Here is a 23450-nt window from a genome sequence, read left to right on the forward strand (position 1 = left end):
ATTCATTCATTTGAATACAAATTCTCCTTTATCTGTCTTTTCTCGATTTCCCCCTCCTTTTCTCCATTCTCTTCCCAGTAAATCCCAGTCCCTGACCAATGCCTTCAATGCCTTCAGCGACTCTTCTTTCTTCCGCGGGGTCTCAAGCTCCGGAGGTGAAGGCCAGGAGGAGGCAAAGGCCGAGACCATTCGTAACCTTCGAAAGTCTTTCGCCAGCCTTTTCTCTGACTAGACACACCCTCCATTTACCATTGGCCAGTGATGACTTGATTGACATTAAATGTGAACCAGTCTGAGATTAAAGTTTGTGTGTTAACTGTACTGTATTCCCTCTGTCCCGGTCCCTCTTCTGCACCACTTTTAGCTTTCCTGTGTGAGTAACAGTGAGGCCTGCTGGGTAGGATGTTCCGTGAATGAACCCAGACTAATAGGTCTGAAGGAGTTAAGTCATTGATATAGAATATATTATGATATAGTAGAAAGAATAGAATAAAAAATTATTTTTTCCCAGCGCACACAAAGGAACAGAGTCTAAGGTATAATGAAAGTATAATATTAAAGACTACAGATGGAATGTACATAAGTTTATATACAGTATATAAATGCAGTATAAACACAACTATAATGGGAGAGAAGCCAATAATAATAAAAAAAAGAAAGCAGCACTTTTTGATTAGCTTTGCAGTCAGTGACATAACTCTTTCATTCAGTAGCTGGATTTATACAAATGTTAATGTTCAGATATGACATTTGGTTTCTCCTACATTTGATGGTTTCCAGTGAATCGTTGTTGGTCAGCAAGTCAGTAAAAAGGGAAGAAGAAAAAAAAAGAGATACTTCTTTAAAAGATTTGTTCCTGTCTGTGTAAATCCAGCCGTTGTGTCTCTCTGGTCCTTGGCTACCGACTACTGGGCTCGTCATTGCTGCCCCTTTTTGTCTATAAGCCTTGAAGTTCATTTATGTGTGCGTGTGTTTTAGGGGGGAGGGGGGGATATCTGTATGTTCATTTGTGTTCACTTGTTGTGCATGGCTCCTCCAAGTGTGTGACTTTTTGGAGCAAGTGAGAGCTCTATCAGTGTTAGACTTTGCCCTCCGTTGCCTCTCTCTCTCTCTCTCTCTCTAGATGTTGTAGCCTTATTGTGAACATGTTTTCAATTCACAGCTATGTGTGTTAGCTGTGCAGACCTGGGTCAATTGCATATTAAAATGCATTCATTCACTATGAAGCTTTGAGCATTGGAATCAGCGTGCCGCTGCTGTTTAGGAGGAGCACGGCTGGCGAGTAAATGAATGCATTTCACGTGGTAACTCATGTCTGTAGTTGTGACTGGTGATTTCTTGTTTCACCTCTGTGTAGATCTATCAACAGTATTGTACTTTGTTGATTATTCTCATGAAAAGACATTGAGACAGTAGTGCAATAACACCTCGACATGACTGTTGAGTGCTGTCACCCTATTATATTATCATACATACGGGATCTGTGTATGTGTTGAATACCTTACTCTTACATTCCCTTTAAGATTTCTTTCCATGGTGACTCTCCAGGTTGCTCTTTACGTGCAGTCAGCATCTGATCTGAGTACTGTCACAACTGTTGGTGTTTCGTCCTTAGCCTTGTATGTATAGGTGCAATGAATTTTACGCAGCCTGGATTGAACCCTCTACCTTCACCGGTCATTTTTGGTTCAGTTGTTGCATTTCAAGAACGTACGCGTAAAAACAAATCCTACGACCTGCATATCAACCTGTCGGCTTATCCATTTCCATGACTATGTTGCAAGTAAACTTTGACATATTGTATTTGTCAGAAGTTTATTTATTTTTTTGTAATATATTTATTTATTTTTGAGGTTCCATATTTATGGTAAAGTATAAAATGTTTGTTTTATATTGTGTTTTTATTTGTAATGCAATCCTGCTTTGCATGATCTGGTGACTGGTTTTTTTTTCTGTACAGATAAAAGTTAATAAAGATGTGGTTCCATCATCCCACTGATTCACTGAGAGTCATGCCAGTGGCTGTGTCTTTTCTTTGAGTGTTTTCTTCACATGGGCACATCTATTTCACACTCATAAAGAAGTGTGGTGCATCTGTGTAAGCATATATGGCCTGGGATAGATGTGGATATTCACCAGTCAGGGAAAGTCTAATTAAAAAGCTGCTGTTGAGCAGACTAAAACCAAGTTCGCCACAGCCACTGCTTCTTCTGATTTCAAACTACAAACCTGAAAAAAAGTAAGTTTCTTCTTCTTTCGCTTCCTCCCTTTAAGGATTGCCACAGCTCATCAGCTGTCTCCATTACCATGTCACCAATCCTAAAATACTGCAACATTGAAACCACTGTGAGTAAGATAAAAACAAAATATGCAACTGCTAAGACAAGATTTTGACTTAGGTGTCACCGACGTCCATGTGATTGTGTCACATGGACGTCTGAAGAGTCTGAAGAGCTGTATGCACTGGCATGGCTTGTCTAGCAGGAAATTTGAGACATACCACATATCACAAGACAAAGCTTTGATTAAAGTGATTAAAAGGACTTTAAGCTTTAAGACACATGACTGTTAAAAGCATCTGTTGAATTGTGAACTCAACAGATTTGCCCCAGTGTGAAGAACTACACCCTAATTTACCAGATAAATTTTTTTTTTTAAAAAGCACACGTGGCACAGGGTCCCACATTCATTCATCACACTCTTAGAAATATTCACACTCAAAACCTTTACTGAGATACATTGTTTAATTTGTTGGTATGTCATTTTGCTCTCAGCATATATATTTATTTTCCTTTAGATGAAAAATACTAAGACATCCACAACAGAGTCTCCCTAACAAATCTAGCAATGCCAGAAGGCTTACTGTATATCAAAACATTGTAGAGCGTTATATCTTACACAGGCAGCACAATATTTACATTTTAGGAACACTTAAAAGTAGAAAAATGATCATTTGCCAGCACCATCACATAAATTTAAGCGAGCGAAGTGTGAATTATTGATGTCTTGTGGTGTTTTATTTAAGAGGTACTGGGTTGAATTTTCTCATGTGAGGCAGCAGATGGCACTGTGTATATGTGGAAGTGCTGTCAATTGTGTACTTGCCATTTCTCAAGATTAGCATTTTATAATTATTTATTACACTCTTTAAAAATACCTTACATATAAATATCTCTAAAACATCTCTAAATATTTCTCTAAAAACATTACTTATACATACAGACGTGTGTAAAAACACATATTAATGACACTTTTAAAAAAAAAGTTCTTTGTCATATTTTCCTCATCCTGTTCTTCTTTCATATCCTGCCTTTAATGTCACGCTTTTGTCACGCTTTAAGAAGGCGAGTGGCGGAAGGGCCCTTTTTACATGTGCCACTTTAGCCTTTAACATAAACCACAATACTTTTGCGTGAAACTGAACTTTTTTTTCCCCTCTCTGTTGTGTAAAGATGCAGACAGTGTGTTTACTGTATGCAGCATAAAAAAATCTGACATAAACAGATGCTTCATCTACATCGCAAAGGGTTTCAAGGTAATGTCAAGAATAAACGATTTATTAAGATCGCTCTTTTTAAAATTAAAAACAGAACCAGTTCTTCAACAAAGTCTGCCAGCGCTGATAACATGTATACAGTATGCACAGTGAAGACAGAGGAAACACACTTTGCTTTTGGCTCTTGGTCCATGGGGCAACCAGTCAACAGAGATCTGTGGGAACGTCTCCATCACGTTGCTCAAAGGGACATTTATGTGGGCGGCTAACTCACCAAGCAAGCCTATACTAGCCAAATCCTGTTTGTCTTGGTGCTCATCCCAACCTGCTGGAGGGAGAGATGGGAGATTAAATGTTATAATCTAAACATTTAGTTCATTTGTCATCCCATACATACGAGCATGGAGGGACAAATCAAGCCAGTTTGGCCGATTTCTTCTGTCATAACGTTAACTGTGAGGGTTTCAATTTCCTCACTAAAAGCTGCGTTGATTTTTGAGCAGCTTGCACCCCTCCTAAGCCTGAAAAATGACAAGTCTTTTCCACTTTATAATAATCACGACAGCGTAGGAGAGCCCTGTTAAGATACACAAGTACTTTGATGATGAACATTTTCAGATACCAGAGCTCCAGTCTGCTGGGATTCGACTCTATAAACAATCAGAAATTATTGCTTTGCTTTGTTTGTAACAGCCAAACTCTCAGGGGTGTCATTTTTTTTTTTATCTCTGCAAAAAAAGAAAGAAATTCTGCATGGGGAGGATGTTATGCATGTGAGACAGAGTGAGAGAATATGTGTAAGTGTGTGTGTGTGTAAATAACCAAAGTGTAGCAGCTGTCTCAGTCCACCATACTGAGTTATAATAGATCAAAGGCAGCTAAACTGAAGCTTACTGTTGCACTCACAGGGTAGCAAAATTAACAGCTGCATTTACCTGCATTTGAAAGAGTTTTTTGTTTTGTTTTTTTTAGAATTGATTGCAGTGTTGAGCAGTGAGTGGCAGGGCTTAACATCGGTTGCGTTGAATTGCTTCAAAAGCAGGTTGAAAAGTCACCTCACAGAGATTCTACCTTGAAGTTTGAGAAGTAACACCATCAGGTATCTGTTCACACATTTGCTTTAGTTTGGTTTTGACACAAATCCCACTACAATTTTTGGACTTGTTACATTTTTATTGAAAGACCTTCTAAGAATTCCAGCACATGCTATAGATTCATATTTATTTGTTGCAATCACAGTAACACGACGACGGCTAATAACAGAGGTCTCTATTGCAAACCAAAGATTACAGTTTGCTAAAATTACTTCCTGAAAAACCATGAATGCAAACCAGGACATGCAGTTCTGTGCATGCTGTTTCAACGTCACACATAGCCACCTCAAAGCGAGCAGCCCCAACAGGTCAGACTCTGGTCAAATGACACTTTGACCAAAAAAAAAAAGGGGGGGGGGCAGCTTTATTGCTTTGTGTGTTTTCTACAGGCCTCTTTGTACCTGTTGGGCTGCTGTACATTTCAGCACTGGTAAATGTTCAAAAAAAAATCTAATATGTGGGTTTGTTCATGGGTTTTGTTTAGCCAGCTGTACTCATGCAATGGCACATTTCAGTCTAAACACCCACCTGCACCATGAGTGCTGAGATGTTTCATTCGTAATCTTAAGAATAGCTCCTTCAGTCTGTGGTAAGTAGGGTATTTACAGCAGTTCAACATCCGATATGTAGTCAGATATAACAAAATGTGATTTCAAGATAAGGATGTTAAAAAATATGAACCACATCTGCTTTCAGTCAGCAGAGTAAAAAAATTAAAAGTAGCCCTTAGATTCTGTGTCTAGTTTACCGTTACAGAGCGAGCTGTGTGTTGAGGTTAGTCGAAGATCCTTAAATCTACAACAAAGTCTAAAAAGATGCAGCACGCAGGCACCTGTTTTTGCACTAAGCTGAGTTTCAGCAGGCTAGCTGACTGTCCGGATGGCGTTTCATGAACTAAGTGATGCAGCAGAGTACAATTTCAGCTTCAGTAAACACATGAGAGGGTCGACAGGATGTTATCTGCTAAACGACACTCGCAGGATTTCCTAGTGAACTAGATGACTTAATTGCACAGTCAAATGATCACCCTGTTGTCTTTCAGCAGTTGAATTCAGTCCCGTCTTCTGAGACCAAAGACTGTGATGTCAGAAATATGACTGTAATCAGCTCAATAGTCATCACTGGTAAACTAAGTGACTAAGAGGGGGGGAGCCCGACAGACAGCAACAAAACAAGCAACCACTTACTGTCAAGTGACTGAGTATCAAAGGAACAATTCACTATTATTGGGGGATGAACTTAATATCGAAATTTAAATTAGATGGTTAACAGTTTAGTACAGCTGCTACTAATGAAGTAGTTACAAGTTAGCTTTCAGATTTGATGTATACAAGACGTCAGCTTAGAAAACACGTTGCACTGTTTTCGATTAAGCTACCGACCAGTACTGGAACTAAAACGAGCCCCACCTTAAGAAACTACATCAACAAACCCGTGCTTACACGTGAATGCATCAGTATTAGTGATCCAAAAATATCAAACAAGAGAGTTAATCCAAGCTATGACTTCTCAGTGTGTGCCTCCATAATGGAAACTGTCAAAGTTTAAGTACGTGTAATTGAGTAATGGAGTATTTTTTATAACGATTCTAGTGAATCACGATATATAAATTACATTAACCTGAAATGAATTTTTCTTGCCATGTTCAACTGGTTGTCTTACTAAAAATAAAAATAAATTTTATTATTTTTTTAAAACTTTAAAAAAAAAACCTTACCAAATAAAATGTAGCCTTACTTGCTTAATCTGCAAAACCAGTATCAAAAAGCCGAACTAGTTCTTGGAGGGGAACAATACTTTAAAGAAACTCACTTGTTCCATACACAGTTCCCGGAAAAAAAAACTAGCGTGACACATAGCAGGTAAACGATATACGAATGCAGTTTACTATTGGTGCATCTTAGAGGAGCTTCTCACAAGTGGTAAGTGTATTTCATTAGTTTTTAACCATACCAAAATGTGATTTTTTTTTTCTTTTCTTTTAGCAGTCTTTGGTCTAAGGTAACCCACTGAGCTCTTTCCTATAGTCAAAATTATATCAAACTATCTTAGCTACCTGTAAGTTAGGCAAGAAAGTGAATATGTGCTTTGCTGAAAAGGTGGAACTATTCCTTTAAGTTATTTGTTCCACATGGCTAAACACCTAAGAAACAACACTTTTAGGTCTGAATTTTACATTACCTGTTTCTCCCATATGGGGCAAACAACTGAGAAAATCCACTATAATGGGTAATTTGATGCCTCTGCCTGTGTCCTCAAGATCCCGATCGGTTGTGTTGAGAGGGAGGAGAGAGAGCGAGAGGCAGGCAGACACGACCACAGCTGCTGCTGCTGCTGTTTGAGCAGAAAACCGCACAGCAAACACACCGGACCTCTTTGACGCCGCGCTCCCGTGCGCACGTTGCGGACGCCACGGTTTGTTTGGGGTTTTTTTCCGTTGTTTGTTTGGGGGTTTTTTTTCGAGTTTTGAAAGAAATTTAACACCACCGAAAATAAAAGACAAACCATCCAGCTTCAGAAACAGAGAGTGTGCGCTGTCTCCTCTGCGCCTCAACACACCGATCAGGTCAGTCACCTTCCGGTCGGCACAGAGTCTGCCGCGCTGAGTGTTGCGGTTGCTGGGCTGGGTGAGAAAATACGGGAAAGCACCCGTAGGGGGGAGAAAGTTATTTAAATTAATGAAGACTGGGTTAATATTACACTGTTGCAGTCTAATCTGATATTAAATATTCGTGCACGTGAGCCAAAAAAGGGTGATTTGATTAAAAAGTAGTTTAAACAGGTAGATCCCAGCTGAACACTTGTTGATTTATCCAGCTGTGTCTAAATCAGGTTTTATTTGTGCGTATTGTCCCCGATGTAAATGTTAAGGTCGACACGCACAGGTAGCCTACAGTGTGACAGGATGGCTGTGGCACACAGTTTGGGGGTGGCAATGACGGGGGGCGGGGGGCGGCCACAGGACTGACAACTGACACAAAGTCAGGTGTTGGGCCATAGTGTGCCTGAAGGCCATAGTGTGAGTGTGAGCTTGACATGCAAACACCAGGCAGAGATTTTACCCATCAAACTGACCACAGCCTCTCTGGTGAGTGCGAGGAATGCTTTGTTTGTTTCTGTGTATGTTGTGCTGAAAAACTTTGTTGAATACCTCCATAAGCATTTATCTGAGTAAAGTAGGCTTTTTACAGGGCCTATACAATACATTCTTGGATGTGTACTTCTGTGAAGTCTATACTTTTTGTGTCATACGTGGAATTTGTGGATATGTCACACACGCTTCAGGCAGTTTTGTGTTCTTGGAATTGACAGGAAAATAATGGTGGTGACTCAGCAATATTGTTGACTGGAGCTCAGAGTTAAACACTCGTTTCTCTTTGAGGCTTGCTGCACGGCTGTGTGATAGGTGATGTCTTTATGGTATTCTTTTAAGACTCAGTAATGACACACGGTGAGAAAGCTTGTAAGAGCCCCTTGTAAAGCGTAAGAGTGTCACAATAAGTTCAACTGTTTTCCTCATCGCTTTGTACGATCTTCATGTCAGTCGTCTCATAACACCGTGGAGTTGCTGGAAAAATGTTCAGAGACATTTTAGAACAGCAACAATCACCATTTTATCCATTATATCTTGCAAATCACAACTTTTGGTTGAAAACTTAGTTTGCTATTTACATACACAAGACATTTCATGTGTTTGGTCTGTTTACTTTCCTCTGAGACTATTATATGTTATATTTAAAATCACAGCAGCTTTATTGTCACGGTACGTTGACCCTCAAAAACCAAAGACTGGGAATCAATCTAAGGCAAGTGTAAAAACAGCTCCCCAAGTGAGTAAGTACATGTCAGTGGTAGTAAATGAGCTGAAGCAGTCATGTTTTATCATAATATTCAGCAAAGATAAAGATAGTGTAAAATCAGCAGCAATATATTTTTAACCATTAAGTCAGAAAGTCAGAGAAACAGTGTCGACAAAAAAAGAGGAGTGATTTTATTTAAAAGTAGCAGTAGTACATTTTTAAAGGTGATCTCAAGTAACAGCAGCATTCGTACTCAAACTGATCCTGTGAATTATTAGACATTTAGCAGAATGAGCTCACAGATTAAACGTCCATGCAACGTGACCCTTGATGTAATACGGCTATTTTAAAATAAGAGAACTTAAAATATGACAAGTTATAAAAAGATTATTTTTTTCTGATTAACTCCTAGATTCATGCTGTAATATCGTTTTACTGGGTTTACAACATTTTGTTGAAGTCATTTGCATTGCTGTCATGTAAGTTTGGTAATACTCTGTTTGACAAAGACTTTTTGTTAGCTTTTTGAATCTTTTGTTTCGCTGTGTCTGATACGCAAACAGATTCAAATATTTGTGTCTAAAATCTCCGGGAACTTTAATCAGTTAGAGAAATATCTCATATCTTTGGTGAAATTAGCCTGTAATCTCTGCATAGGCTGCTTAAAATCTGACACTAACCAATTGAGTGTGTTGATACATCATCAATCAGTGCATTATTGCCTGTCGGGTTATATAACTGCTGAAGTGAGGCGTGTGTGTGTGTGTGTGTGTGTGTGTGTGTGTGTGTGTGTGTGTGTGTGTTGGTGCGTGTGAGAGAATGACTGTGATAGATTTGGACTTTGCTTAGTTGCCATAAATGAAAGGAGTGCCTCAAGATACCATGCTATGTTTTTGTTGTCCATCACACGTGCTGAAAGTCTTGTTTGACTTACGTAGATGATATACTTCTGCACAAAGCCACAGAGACAAAGTTCAGCCTCTTAAAAACACCTCCGCACAGAGAATTGCCTTAGTTCTTGAAAATCTGTGTTAATTTGAAATCTATGATGAGAGAGTTGCCGCTCCACTATCCAGCGGTTTTAAAATGTTACAAAACCTCGCTAAGAGCCAAGCATAATCACTGCATGAAAGGAAGGAAGACAGTGTGCGCATTTGTGTCTGCATAAAATCCAGATAAAAGAGAATGCCACGTTCCTATACAGCCCACAGATAATTAACCACTTTTGTTTCTACACCACCAACACTTTGGTTTGTTTACTATATATCAGATTAACTTATTCTGACTGTGTTTTTCAAAAGTGCGTGTTTGATTTCCTTTTATCTGATGACATGCGTATTTGACGCAGTTTAGCCTTAAGGTCATGTATTTGTTTTTTCAATTGGGTGTAATTATTAACTTCAAGGCCAATCATTTCACCATTTACTGTAAGTTTAAAGCAACATTTCGGCTGCAGAATTCTACTGACAACCGAAATATGGGGCACAAGCAGGTAGGGCTGGGCCATATTATACCGTTCACGGTAATACCGGTATAATGTTAGGCAACGATAGGAAAATGAAATATCGCAATAGAATATGAGTAAAGAGAGATTTATGAAAAAATTCAAACGTACAGCTCTGCTATCACTTCCAACATAAATGAAGACAGGAAACTAAACAGCAGTGACGTTTGTAGGGTTACTGAAGTTGGGCTAGCTGTTATATAATGATGTGCTACGTGATCGCTAGCGACACAGCTATGTTAGCATAACATAAACAGTGAAGCTGGAGGACGAACACTAACACTTTTCCACTTATAAAAGTTAACGTGAAGGTTCTTCATGGTTAGAGACAAATGCAATCGAATGGCAGGATGTTGTAAACGGACCAAACTTCAGTCAGGAGAACAACTGAGATAATCCATCCACAATACAAGGTTAGTCATTAATGTACTGCAACAACATGGGAATAGAGCAGCTGCCAGAGAATTCAACATTAATGAATCAATGGTACAGAAGTGGAGGAAGCAAGAAGAATGAGTTTAATAAAGTTTGATTTATCTGACTGCTTTGTTTCGCTTAATGTGCCTTATAATCCCGTGCACCTTATGGTCCGAAAAATACGTACTGCACACTACAGTTTAATGTTGCAAAGCACCTCTTTTTAACTTCAGTGGATATTATACATGGTTATGCTCAGAATATGTCAGCCCATTTCTACTGGAAATGCCTTTTGGTTAAACTTTCAGCAAGGAATTTGCATTTGCACTGTTACATTTTTATAAAGCTTTAATGTACATAAAAACCAGCTTCTTGTTTAAGTGAAAATAAATGGAAGGTTGTCTTTTTGCGCTAGTAATGTTGTGGAGTTGTATTTTGTCTCGCATCAATTATATCGTCAGTTATATCGTTATCGCAAATTTTCAAATATATATCGTGATAAATATTTTTGGCCATATCGCCCTGCTCTACAAGCAGGTTATTTACGAATGAAAAATTCTGCTTTACTAGTTAAACTTATATGTCTGGTCTCCCTTTCTTCAAACCAGTGTCCCCTCCTCTTTGCTGTAAAATTTGTGCCTTTGTTGATTTCTATACTGATTTTATTTGTATTGATAAGCATTATGAGTTACTTGATTTTTAGCCCATTTTTGCGGGGTCATATTTTTACATTATTGTATATTTAGAGCTGATCAACATCAACTGTATATTTGGGAAATGTCAAAACTTCCCTCTGGTTAACATTTCACCATTTCTTAGACTGAATCAGAAGATTGAGTCTGACGTTTAGCATGCCGAATGTGTTAGATGTGGGTTTTTTAAACAATGCAAATTGAGTCGACAGAACCTTCGGCAAAATAAATGTTTTGCAACCACAGCACCTGTTCGCATTATCACTCTCACAATGATTCCTAAATCACAACAACACCTGCTACCTGAGAAGTGACTCGTGTTTCTCATTTCTTTACATGCTGTCCTAAATACATCTGTGTTTGTGTGGGAAGGGAACATGTTTTAGTTGCCAAGTGTAAACATGATGCCTTTCAGGTATTTCTCTTCTGATGCCCGCTTAAAATTGCTGTCTCAATTTTAGACTGTGAACATGAGAAATCACGTTTTCCTGGGGCTCGTATTAAAGCCCTAATAAAGGCCCTAATTTTATTAGAGATCTGTCGACCTATCCAACCTTTACTGTCATATATCTTTACTATTGTTTACTATTGTTATTGTAATGGATTAATCTACTGATTGTTATTAATTTTGAGTTCTCTGAAAAAATTCATTTTACCCTGAATATTGAGAAACGATTTATTGATCGTTAAGATTACCCCTGCTCAATCATCTGTTAATCTGTTATCAACTTTCACATGCTTGAAAATGAAGAGACGGTATGTCTGGAACACAGTGGTTTTTTTCTGACATACATCATGGAGGTAGCCAACCAGTAAACTATTGCGTTGCAATATTCGTAGAGCCTTTTAACAAAAGTAATTTTTAGCGAAAAGATACCCAAGTACAATTTTACCCGGACTTCCTAAAGTTTGGAGAAACTTCCTGGTTCAGCTTTGATCAAACTCATACTGGATGGAACTGCCGTGACGTCACGTGTTTATTTTTGAAGTCCCTATTTGAGGCTTCGAGATAAGCATTTTCACTGCTGCCATCTTGGTATTTTGAAACCGGATGCAATGAGAGCTGGTTCTGACTGTGAAACTGCATGCCTTTTCTCTAATGGCGGTCATTAGACAATGAGCGTTCCGCATATATTCCTCATTTCTGAAATACAGCACGGTCAATTTTATTTTCAATGATTTTTTTATTTAATATTTATATTAAATAAAATGAGTTCTTGAGTCTGTAAGCTAAATGCTTCCAGTTGTTTTCCCATAGGCTTCAATTACAAGTTTCCCCCCGATGGCCATCGTTGAGTGCAAGTTAAAGGCATGTACGCATTGGCTTCACTTTTCAGACCCCAAAAGCTACAGCCATCTTTTAGACTGTCTATACTTGGATGGAGTAATGCATTATTAATGGTATGTTCATATTTAATCTGTTTATTGGTTTCAAATGACACTGTTTAGCTAATCTGTTGGCTGCATGATACTTTGAATGTTCACCCCAAAAAGTTGATTCAGATTTTTTGGATTTCCTTGCCTGGAATTACTGTACAGAGTGGGGGATAAATGGATGGACTGATAGGGTTATGGAAACGCACACACCAAGGGGGACGAATACAAGATATACACAGGGAGAAGCTAAAGCAGAGAAGACACACGGGGAAACACAGCTGAAAAGAATCTGACTGATGAGACAGGGTAAGCAAAACTAAACTCTACATCAGTAAGGAGACTATGAAAATAAAACAGGAAACAACACAAACTGAGACTGAGACTTGACACAGGAACTCGTCCACAGATGAATTAACATGAAAGGACAGGGAAACCAGATAGAACACAGAGACAGAGATGAGACCAGGAACAGAGTAGGCATGAAATACGAGTAACATAATAAAACAAGTTTTTCAACTTGAAAAAAACAAACTCAGATGAACTTGAGAATACAAAACTCAAGACTAACTAATACAGAACTAAAACTAAAAGATCTCTTAAATTCCAAAGAATGAAAAACAAGATGATAACAAACTCAAAAACTGTGTCCAAGACCCAGGACCATGACAGAATCCTCCTTTACCAGTCCAACAAAAAGGGTATTATTGAAGAAAAAAACTGGTGCTGTAACATTAGGAGCTCTTCCCATTATGGTGCAAAAATAGTTGTGGACATTAACCTGGTAATCTGTTGACTAGCCTTTCTAGGTGTTTTAGTGGTGAGTACAAGACAACAGATGACCTGCGTGAAACTCTGACATTACTAACACCATGTTCTAACCTACTGAGCCAGAACAGTCAGTACATATCTCAGACTTACATTGCATTTAGCCAACATTGTTGAGACACTAATCCTGCATCTTGAGCCAAAAATAGTCATTGTCGGAGAAAAAAAATGCAACATGAGGCTGAGGTTGGAGGGGGATTTGGTTTCCAGTCAATCCAGATTCATAATATGGTCCACTGTGTAAGTTCTCATTATTAATTCTAATAATTCACGCAAAATACATGAACATTTTACAGCAGTTAGAGCCTTAGCCAGCGACTGCATTGTAAACCGTTAGATAAGAACATTACTATGAAAATGTTAAAACAACTTGCAGAAATTATGAACACAGCAAATCGATACTGACTTTAGTAGAGTAATAAATTATACTGTGTTACAAGAGTATCGTTTGCATGTAGATATACCCCATCAGGATTCTCCTTCCTAATTTAGCTTTCTTATAGCTGATGACCTGGAACTACCCAGGGAAAGGACCCATCCTCAGATTTACCTCTGCATCCTGTCAGACAAAAAAAAGTTAAATTAATGACTTGAAAACAACTGGAACAAACTGAACCTGGAGCTTCTGAGGCCTCATGGGAGTCTGGCACAATCAGTCCCAAAGACACAAAACACCCACGTCCAGTCGCACAGTTACACACATATACTGCCATACACACGCAAGAAGGATTTTCTTGCCAATGCACTTTAACACAGAAATTATTCAACAGACTGTAGGGATATCTAGTAACCTCTGTCCTAATTTCCCTTTTAAAAAGATGTGGGAGCAAAAAGCATCTCATCAGGTCAAAATCTGGTCTCTATTGGGAACTTGAAAACTGACTCATACTTGATGTGCATCGGGTGCTTCTTGGGTTTACTGGATATGGCATTGCTTAATGCCATATCCAGTTCAGATTCTTCTCTGAATGATCTGGCTGATTTCTGCAATCCACCTCCTCAATTTAAAATTGGCTAATCATAACCGAATGCCAAATAACCTAAAAATAAATAAATAAAACAGGAACAACAACTGCCAGTAGCTTGCGTCTTTATGGAATTTTTTTTTTCACCTCTCCAAGAAGGGGTGAAAAAGTTTCCATCTGAATTTATTTGTCATGCTTATCAACCAATTTTGTCATTAATCTCTGTGAATATCTTTAGTGTTGGGTAAGGTCTCATCAAACTGGAGTCTATCTCAGCTTTCACAGGGACAGAGGAGGGGTACACCAGGCACAAGTTACCAGTGAAGTCATCACTGCCAGATCTGGCTAATAGTTTAAACTGTTTTTAGAAAAATGATAAACAACCATTATTTTTTACAGTTGACTCAAGTCTGAAGCTTTATGTCAGTGATTTTTAGATATTCAATGTTTGAATGTAAATGTCCACTTGTTATTTGCACTTACATGTGTTTGGCTGCTTAGCGTTCATGGTGAAATGCTTTCAAGTAGCATTAAAACATTAAGCTGCCAAAAACATAACAGCATGCCAAGGACTGGACAGTGTTTCATCCAGTCTTACACTCCCGTTCATGAGTATACATTTATCTTCGCCACCAGTCCAGCGTGTGGTAGAGAGCACACGCCTCCTGAGCCAACTCTGACCTTCTTCTTATACGTCCTTTACCCCTCACAGAAATTTTGTGATGTTTCTTTCTGCATACACCTTTCCTGGCACTCATATTTACAGTGCGTCTTTTGAATGAGATTCACGTCATGTGTCGCTTTGTTATTGTCCAGTTAAGTGCAGCTGACGGGAGCACACTCCCGTCTTTTCCTCTCCGCTTCGAGGAACAGGGCATGACCCTTCCCACATTGCACCTCTCCCCTTTCCTACCATATCACCCTCCTTCTCACTCCCTGTGTTTATCAACACACAAGTTTAGCAATAAATCATTGCTTGTGCGTATTCTCACATGACTTTCACAGCTGGGATCATAAGCATATAGAGTGATGATTAACGTACGTGATCACCATATAGGCACATGTGTCACAGCATGAAGCAGTGATCTCACTGTCCTTGTTTGTCATATTATCCTCATTGTTTTTATTCTTGCTCCATCCTTTTGTTTTTTTTTTGTTTTTTTTAACCTGTTTCATGTTTTCAGTGCTAGATGTCTGAAACATGTGTCTGGACTGTGCAACAAAGATAGATAAAGTCTGACTTTGTTCTCTTCTCATAAAGGAAAGGAGTGCCCCGGGCCGTGCTCCATTTATGCTGTGCACACATGTCCTTACATACATGTCTTGTACATGTGACACCATTGCTCACACAGGTAGTATTTACGAGTGGATGTGTAAAAATCTGTGTGTTTGTGACCATGACAACATGCAACCACTCCTTCCCCTTAACCACTGAGGAAGATCTTGAGGCTCAAGGGACTCATCAACCATTAACTCATAGCTATTTAAAGGAACTGGGTGAGAGTTCATGTCCTCAAATTATTGTGAAAACTCATGATTCTAAAAACAGAAGCATGTATGGAAGCAGATGCATACATAAAAAGCATTACAGCTAAAAAAAAACAAGGCAGGTGCTCTATCGCTCTTTGTTTGGCTTTTCCCATGTGCTTATGTATAGCCTTCTAACCAGCAAACACAGCAGATGAAACGTTGTTATCTCAAGAAAGCTGACCTGGAGATGCATACATGGACAGATGTTGATTTTGTGTCCATTTACATAAATATCAGTCATCCATCCAACTTGGTGTCACAGAGCCTGTGGCAGCTAATAGTGGGAGGGTATACTCTGGATAGTCAAAGGAGCTTGTAAAGAAAAGCGTCTGGACTTCTTTAAGTTGCTTGAAGACCTTTCACCTCTCATCCGAGAAGCTTCTTCAGTTCTTCAGTTCAGTTCTGAAGCTTCTTCTTTAAGAAGCAACTTAAAGAAGTCCAGACGCTTTTCTTTACAAGCTCCTTTGACTATGATGACCTGGATGACTGAGAACCTTCACAGACATATACTCTGGACAGGTTGCTAGTCTGCTGGAGGGCTCACACAGAGAGAAGAGCTGTATCTTGAGGGGAAATCCATGCAGGGACAGGGAGGACATGCAGACTACAGACAGTAAGGCCTAAGCCACCCAGGAGATTAGAACCAAGAACCTTCTTGCTGTGGCATGTCGGTGCTAACCACTGCACCACTGTGTCGCCACCAGTGGCTTGATATGTATTGTGATAAAGAAGGCAAATGAATGTTCCTTTGTTTCATTTTTATAATACAACAGTATCTGATTGACAGCTTATTTGATTATGAAATCCAAAACATTTCCTGCTCATAAAAAACTAGTATTACCAGATTGCCCCCCACCCCTTAAAAAATGAGCTTGCAAAAATGTATTTCTGACATGTAAATTCTTCTGTCTTATATGTTGTATGATGAACGTATGCATCTGTGTTTAGCTCTCTGCCTCCAAATGCCAGCAATATAACTCAGTAGTGTGCTTTATTTAATACGTTGAGTAGATCAGTAAGATAGAATATGGTCTTCAGAGACAGAGTTCTTGAGTTTAGGTTGCCCTCTTCTCACTCAAACAGTTCTCGCTCTTTCAGCAAGCGAGAATTTTGTTTGTTTGTTTGTTTCGTTGTACTCTAACTGTCAAAAGTCAAATGTAAAACAGTTCTTGCATGCACACTTACCCTTGCAAGAAAATCCGAGAAGGGCATCCAGGAGATGTTTTAGAAAGATCTTGAGCACATGGAAAGGAAACACTGCAGACATCGCACAACTTTTGCAACAATTTTTTTCAACCAAGGCGATGTCTAGGAAGAGCAGTCAGCCAGGACTAAGGTTTCGAAACATCTGCTGATCCCTTTGTACATCGTTTCCCATTTCTTATTTGTCTTGCAACATATAAGCAACAAACAAACGCAGCATATTGTGTATGCGTCCTTGCACATCTCACTATGTTTAATACGATCAAGAGCGTCCAGTGCTATAGGAGCCGCACTGTCATTTGACACAATGAAAACATATTTTGAACATCGCTGTGTGTACAGATGTGTGTGCATGGGTGATTCTGCCAAGCCATTGCACAGAATGACAGCGACCTTTTCAACGTTATAGAGTCATATGAGCAAAAATATTTGGTATATAAAAATAAATATATTTTTACTGGGACCCAGGCCAAGCAAAATGTGGTTACTCATTATGATTGTTGAGTGGATAATAAATAGAATAATATTTTAAGGATAGCTGATATGATGACTGATCAGCGGAAGGGATACTATGAGCAAAACCAAATGCATCTGGTGTTGGCAGGGCGATGTTGTATGACTGCTGTTGCACAAGTGAGATATATTATCGTTAAAAACCAAACTGCCTAAGAATGGGGAGAAAGAAGTAAACTAGTACAGTGGTCCCTTGCAATCTCGCAGTTCACCTTTCGCGGCCTCGCCGTTTTATGGATTTTTTTTAGTGCAATTTTGCATGCTTTTTTTTTTTTTTTTTTTGATAGAGCGCATTGTGTTCTGCATCCCGATCGGCTGTAGACCATTGTCAATCAAGCTCCTCTGTCCCGTGTCTCCTGTCCAGTACAGAATGCATTCAGCTTGTCAAATTTACATAAATCATCGATCACTAGCAGTGTCTCTGAAGTTGGTTTCATTCTATAATACTGGAGTTATTTTTCTACGAAGGTTTGAACTTTGAGAGTGTTTAAACAAGAGAGAAAGATGTAAAAATGTTCATGCCTGTCTGAGAAAAGTGTATAAAGTGTGTAGTGAGGGGTTTTACAACCTAAAAACATCTATAATAATTGTAAAAAAATAAAGCTGACTTTGTGGATTTTGCCTATTGCAGGTTATTTTTAGAACGTAACTCCCGCGATTAACGAGGGACTGCTGTATTATCTCACTGGAATAAATAATTTTTTCACCTAATCTTATCAGTCTGCAGCTAAGAATTAAAAGAGTAGTTTAACATTTTTGGTAAAACAGTCTATTTGTTGTTGTTACAGCTTATGATTTACATTTCTCCAAGTAGTGACACATTTCATTTAGTAAGCTTTAGCGGTACTGGTAGGTGTTTTTATTTTTAGACATAGACATCCTTGATGCTTCTCCATTTCCTGTTTTCATGCTAACTTAAGCTAACTGTCTGCGAGTTCTAGCTCTTGTTTGATCATCTCAGTCAAAAATCACATCCTCTGAAATACCAAACTGGTCATTTAGGTTCATGTCGTAACCAGCTATGACACTAATCCACGTATTGACCAGTCATTCTCATGTGTGGTTTTCGCACATGTGTTCATAGTTTATAGCTAGTGTTCAAGCATGTACTACCCCGCCCTCACTGAGCTAATGCCACATTTGTGCTAGTTACATAATGCAGCTCCAAAATGTTTAGAGAGCTGGCAGCAAGAACGTAAGAACAATTATGCATTAATTATGCATTTTTCAGTGTAAACACTCAGAATGAACACAGAAATTAAGTATTATGCCACTTTCACTTTCGCATATGCAGATATGAAGTAGGTAATTTGCATATTGTGCCCCAGCGGGACAGTTGTTCTGACAAATCTGCCACATTGTGTTCTAATGTGTAGGTAAAGAAGATAATTTCCTACTGCAGTTCTTGGGTGTTTTTTTTTAGGTCAAATCAGTGCCATCGTTGCACCCTGGCATTTGCTATAATGCAAGCCGAATCATAAACTATTTTAAGCTAGTACATCTCAACACCTTGGCTACAAAGACAAGTCTCACATTAAATTCACAATGAATAGCATCATTTTCTAATGATTGATTTCATATATACAAAGAAATCTCTGTTTAATATTGGTTAAACCAACTTATATGAGTATCAGCACGTATGATATATACAGAAACACGTATACCATGATGTACAAAGACACAAAACCTAGTCTCTTGATAAATGGAAAAACAGTTGTATGATATGGTCAGTGAGTCATTTTCGACAATTTCCCCCCACACACCTGAGGTTTCTCAGAGACAGTTTCAAGTTGTACCTGAGGTTTGTACCGTCAAAACTACAGTTCTCTGTCTCGTTCGAATTGTTAATCCCGGTGGTATATCGGCGAATGTGTGGGCAGCCACCTTGTAGTGTATGAGTTGTTAGATTAAGACGTGAATGGCCTCAAAAAATAAGTTATTTTACATGAAAAATGATATTTACAAGCACAAATGCTGCATTTTAAATCTGCCCAGTGTTTGTAAAATTCACTCTTATCTAACCATTTCTACATTTTTTTAAAGTATTTTTGCTTTATTTTGTTTTTTAATCTTTATAAGAACTGAAGACTTTAGTTCTTAGAAAATATTTGGGTCATTCACTATATTGTTGGAAGGACCGGTTGTTTCCTCTGCGCACACTCACTGTGAAAGTTTCAAACTAAACCACTCTCCTCCTACCTCTCCAGACTTGACCCTTAGGGCCAAAATGACAGGCTGTCAATGACTGTTTGATGTTAATATGCAAACAGAGACTCTGTCTCTGGATTTTTTTTAGTATGTCAATCACTTGTCTCTTTTTTGATATGCTAAATGCCTTTTTGGACATAATTTTTCTAGGTTAAGTTGCGATTTGTGCATTCTTGTGGAGTCACATGATGTACAATTGCAGATGGAAGCTGAAAGAAGAAACCACTTCTCTATTACTTGGCTTTGGAACGTGAATTTGGTCGAATTTCTCATAATGAGAGATGAAAATTTCAGTTCTTTCTTTAATATATAATTGAAACAGACAACAGATAAACTGAAATCAAACAGAATCTGTCTATAAACCAACTTGGAGTCACACAAGAAAAACAGTGTGCTGTAAAGAGCTGGAATAATCTATCAGTGCCATGTATTTGTGCATACAGAGACTTAACTATACAGGACATCTGTTGTATTGAGGAGTTTGCTACATTGTTGAAATCTGTTTAGATTAAATCTCAACAACAAAAGAGATAGTGAGCATCTGATCCCAGCTCATGAGGTTAAACAGCGGTGCTTTTCTTGTAAGAAATCAAATCAGGGAACTATTATTTTCATGTTAATGTTCTTGGGTTAGAAATTGCATGAGGAGCGAGTGCGTCACCATGGTCACATCGACACTGAGTGACTGAGCGGAGGGAGAGAAGTGCAACCAAAGAGGCATGATGAGCTTGCCTGTCAGTGTGTAGCAACAGGAAATCATCTGCATCTGATGTCTACCACCTCACACACACACACACACACACACACACATACACACACTTAGACACATGAAACTAGAAGAAAAACTGTATACAAGAAAACAACTTGAAGCACATGGCCACACATACACAAATATGCACTGTCTATTTAATACAGCAGCGACATGCGCACATAAAAATATATAAAAATGAATGACACATATAAAACTGACAATAAAACCACACACACAGACACACACACAGACCACATGATAGTTTGCTGTCTGAACTTTTGCTGAGCCCAGACTCTGTCAGAAGGAGAAAATGTGTGTGTAGTTCCCTTTCTATTGGTCATCACTTCCTGAGGAAAAACATGACCACACACACACACACACACACACACACGCTCACTCACAGTAGTCTCTGCTCCTGTCACTGCCACTGTCACTGTCACTTCTTGGTCATTTAGCGGACACTGAAGACTCTGAACCAAAACAGGAGAAGCAGGGTGAGTGGACCGTGCTGTACCCCGTGCGCGCGCGTGTGTGTTGCTGTCATTCGGTTCATTATCTTGTCTGAACATTAGCTGCTTTGGATAGCCTTAATAAACCAACAAGTACAAAGACCAATCATGATCAGGAAGCTGCAGTTAAATCGTACATGTAATCGTGGCATCCAGTCAGTTATGTGCGAGCAGACAGCAGCACTGATCAGTGCGATACTAGAGGTCAGCCAGTTTTATTTGATTTGCCTTGACAGACCGTTTATCACTTTATGGACATGTTTTGGTGTGTAAGCAAGATTATTGCGATATTTGGTAGCATCACTGTGTGTGTAGTAAGAGCACCAATTCAGATTTTTTTTTAAAAAATGTGTGTGGGGGGGTGTATTTCTGCTGCTAATGCGAGACTCCTTTCAATAGAACAAATTAAAATTATGATTAGCAGGACATTTTAGGATTAGAGAACAGCCTCGGTTTTGTTTTGTTTTTGTCTCTTTTAAAGAGGGAGGTGCATTTTCTTTGATTTATTCGTACTTATGTTAATTTTGCCTCTCTCCTGATCTGACCTCAGGTTGACTTAGTGTTATCAGTGCTCAATTTTCCTAGCTTTTGAAGTTGAAACAAAAAAAAGAGAGAGAGACAAAAATCAAATTGAAATCAGAGAAAGGTTGTCTGGATGCTGTTTTACTCAGAGCTGTGCCAACCAGACAAAACTTGTGGTTTCTAACCTCCCACTGTGTCAAACTTTGAAGATTTCTGGTGAGTAAATTCAGTACCAACCAAGTATGTGGGTTTTCAGACAAGAGGAGACTCTCGATTCTACTGACAGGGCAGTCCAAACCTCTGCCTGACACCTTGGGTGCACATGGTTTTCCATCACTCTCCTGTTTGATCGTTCAGGTGCAGAGGGGGAGGCCCTTTTCAGGTAATTCTGTCCACTGTGGCTTCACACCACCAGAATTTTTTTTAATGCGTATGATGATGATTTTTTTCTTTCTGGGTATTTTTTTCTTCTTTTTTTGCATTTGAACTGCATTCGGCCTTTTAAACTTTGCTGGGGTTTTTTTAAGTACATCTCCTACCATCTCATATTGTAAACTAGATTGCTTAGTCAAATAAACCACAATATTTTTTACAATGCATGCTTTTTCCAGTGTCCCACAGCTTCCTTATGCAGGACTATCGAGGCAAAACTAAAGCGCACTAATCTTTTCAAAGAATTTGTGGGGACTGTGCAGACGTGCAGGCGGGCATATCTTTGTTTTAGTCACTGACAGCGAACCACATACTGTTTTACATGAAGAGGTCAGGAAGTCACAGAACTCTCTGCACTAACTCTCTTTCTTTCTCTCTCTGTCGCACTTCAACGCATTCATGTGCACAGAAAAGCTGGTAAAATAAACAGCTTACTGTGCAAGAAAGAAAGAAAGAAAGAAAAGAGGAAAAGAACGCTCTCTTCTACAGGGGAAATACTCTGCAACATGTCACTTTATCGTCAGGATCTCATAAAAGCAACGGCTAGAAAACTGTTAGACTGTTAGACTAAGGTTTGTTTAGTAACTATGCAGCTCTTCTTTGTAGTGCACGTCTATATTTATCTATTTTTCTTCACTTAGCTGTGATATATGAAAAAAAACTTGTTGCTTTTTTTTTTTTGCAAGAATTTTTTTTCAGCTTTCATGTGGAAACAGAATATATTTCCAGCCACATGTGTTGAATGAGAGATTGCCTGGTTTGATATGCGTGGTTCAGCCCTCGCCTTCAGACAAGTTGAATAGTTTTTATTCAAACAGCAAAGACAAGAGTGTTACTCCCTTGAATGTAGCAGGGCAGGTTCTCCCTTTACTAAATATATGAGGCTGATTTCTGTGTTAACGTCTCTCATGTTCTTAACCGCTCTTTACTCTTGCCTGACTTATGTTGAATAGCACTCTTGCTGGAGTGCTGTTAAACACTCAAAAAGAAGAATTATGATGCTGGATCTTTTCTGACTGTAGGGGTTTTTTCTTCTTCTGCACATTTTGCATCTTTAAGTGTTTTTGTTACGCTTTGCTAGTAGTGCTTTAAAAGGTAAGTAAGAGGCTTGTTCCCTTGATTGTCAAAACAGCGCTCAAAGCTATAGACAGGGCTTTAAATGCTTTCTGTGAAGTAATCTGATCTCTTGCATTTTCTTCATTCTGTTTTGGACCAAATTATTGGCGCTGTGAAGAAATATGAACATTAAAAAGCATCACATTTGTTTTGCAACTCGGTCCCTGAAGGAAAGATTTCACATCTCTCAGTCTGACCCCCTGTTTTTCCCTCTTTTTTCCAAAGTTGCTGCATCCAGGCTGCGAAAAAACAACACGACACTCAACTCTTAAAGTTAACATTTTGGTCTTGCTGTTTCATGTAATAATAGCTTCTCTCTCCTCTAAAGTAAGTGGACACTTCTTGTCCCTGTTTGTATGAGCTCATTTCGCAGAAAATGCTGATGTGTCTCACTGTGTGTTTGCTCCCACACACACTGTCTGGCTTGTTCAGGTACAGCAGCCTGCCAGACCTGCCTGCCAGATTGCCGTTGGGCCTTTGTTATTAGGTCGCGAGT

The 23450-nt window shown here is 38.9% G+C and overlaps 2 protein-coding genes across 6 annotated transcripts in view; both read left to right on the plus strand.

Annotated features, from left to right (window-relative positions):
- syn2b (synapsin IIb) overlaps window positions 1–2009 on the plus strand; it is a 99117-nt gene extending 97108 nt beyond the window's left edge. The window contains exon 13 of the mRNA XM_085456906.1: window positions 79–2009. Coding sequence (XP_085313032.1) covers window positions 79–232 — 154 coding nt within the window. The 3' untranslated portion in view covers window positions 233–2009. The remainder of the gene's footprint in view (window positions 1–78) is intronic.
- A 4889-nt stretch (window positions 2010–6898) lies between these two features.
- Window positions 6899–23450, plus strand: part of pparg (peroxisome proliferator-activated receptor gamma) — a 42771-nt gene continuing 26219 nt past the window's right edge. For 2 of the 5 annotated variants that reach the window (XM_085456910.1, XM_085456912.1), the window contains exon 1: window positions 6899–7156. Coding sequence is in view for 1 of the 5 variants with exons in the window: in XM_085456908.1 (XP_085313034.1) it covers window positions 7627–7678 (52 nt within the window). In the remaining 4 variants the exon portion in view is untranslated. Of the gene's footprint in view, window positions 7157–7574; window positions 7679–20802; window positions 20870–23450 lie in introns of those variants that run through there. The other 3 variants (XM_085456913.1, XM_085456908.1, XM_085456914.1) reach the window with 3 other exon arrangements.

Source organism: Copadichromis virginalis, linkage group LG5, assembly GCF_057382275.1.
Source record: "Copadichromis virginalis isolate Kocher_CV1m ecotype Utaka linkage group LG5, C_Virginalis_male_GT1.1, whole genome shotgun sequence".
Taxonomy (NCBI): domain Eukaryota; kingdom Metazoa; phylum Chordata; class Actinopteri; order Cichliformes; family Cichlidae; genus Copadichromis; species Copadichromis virginalis.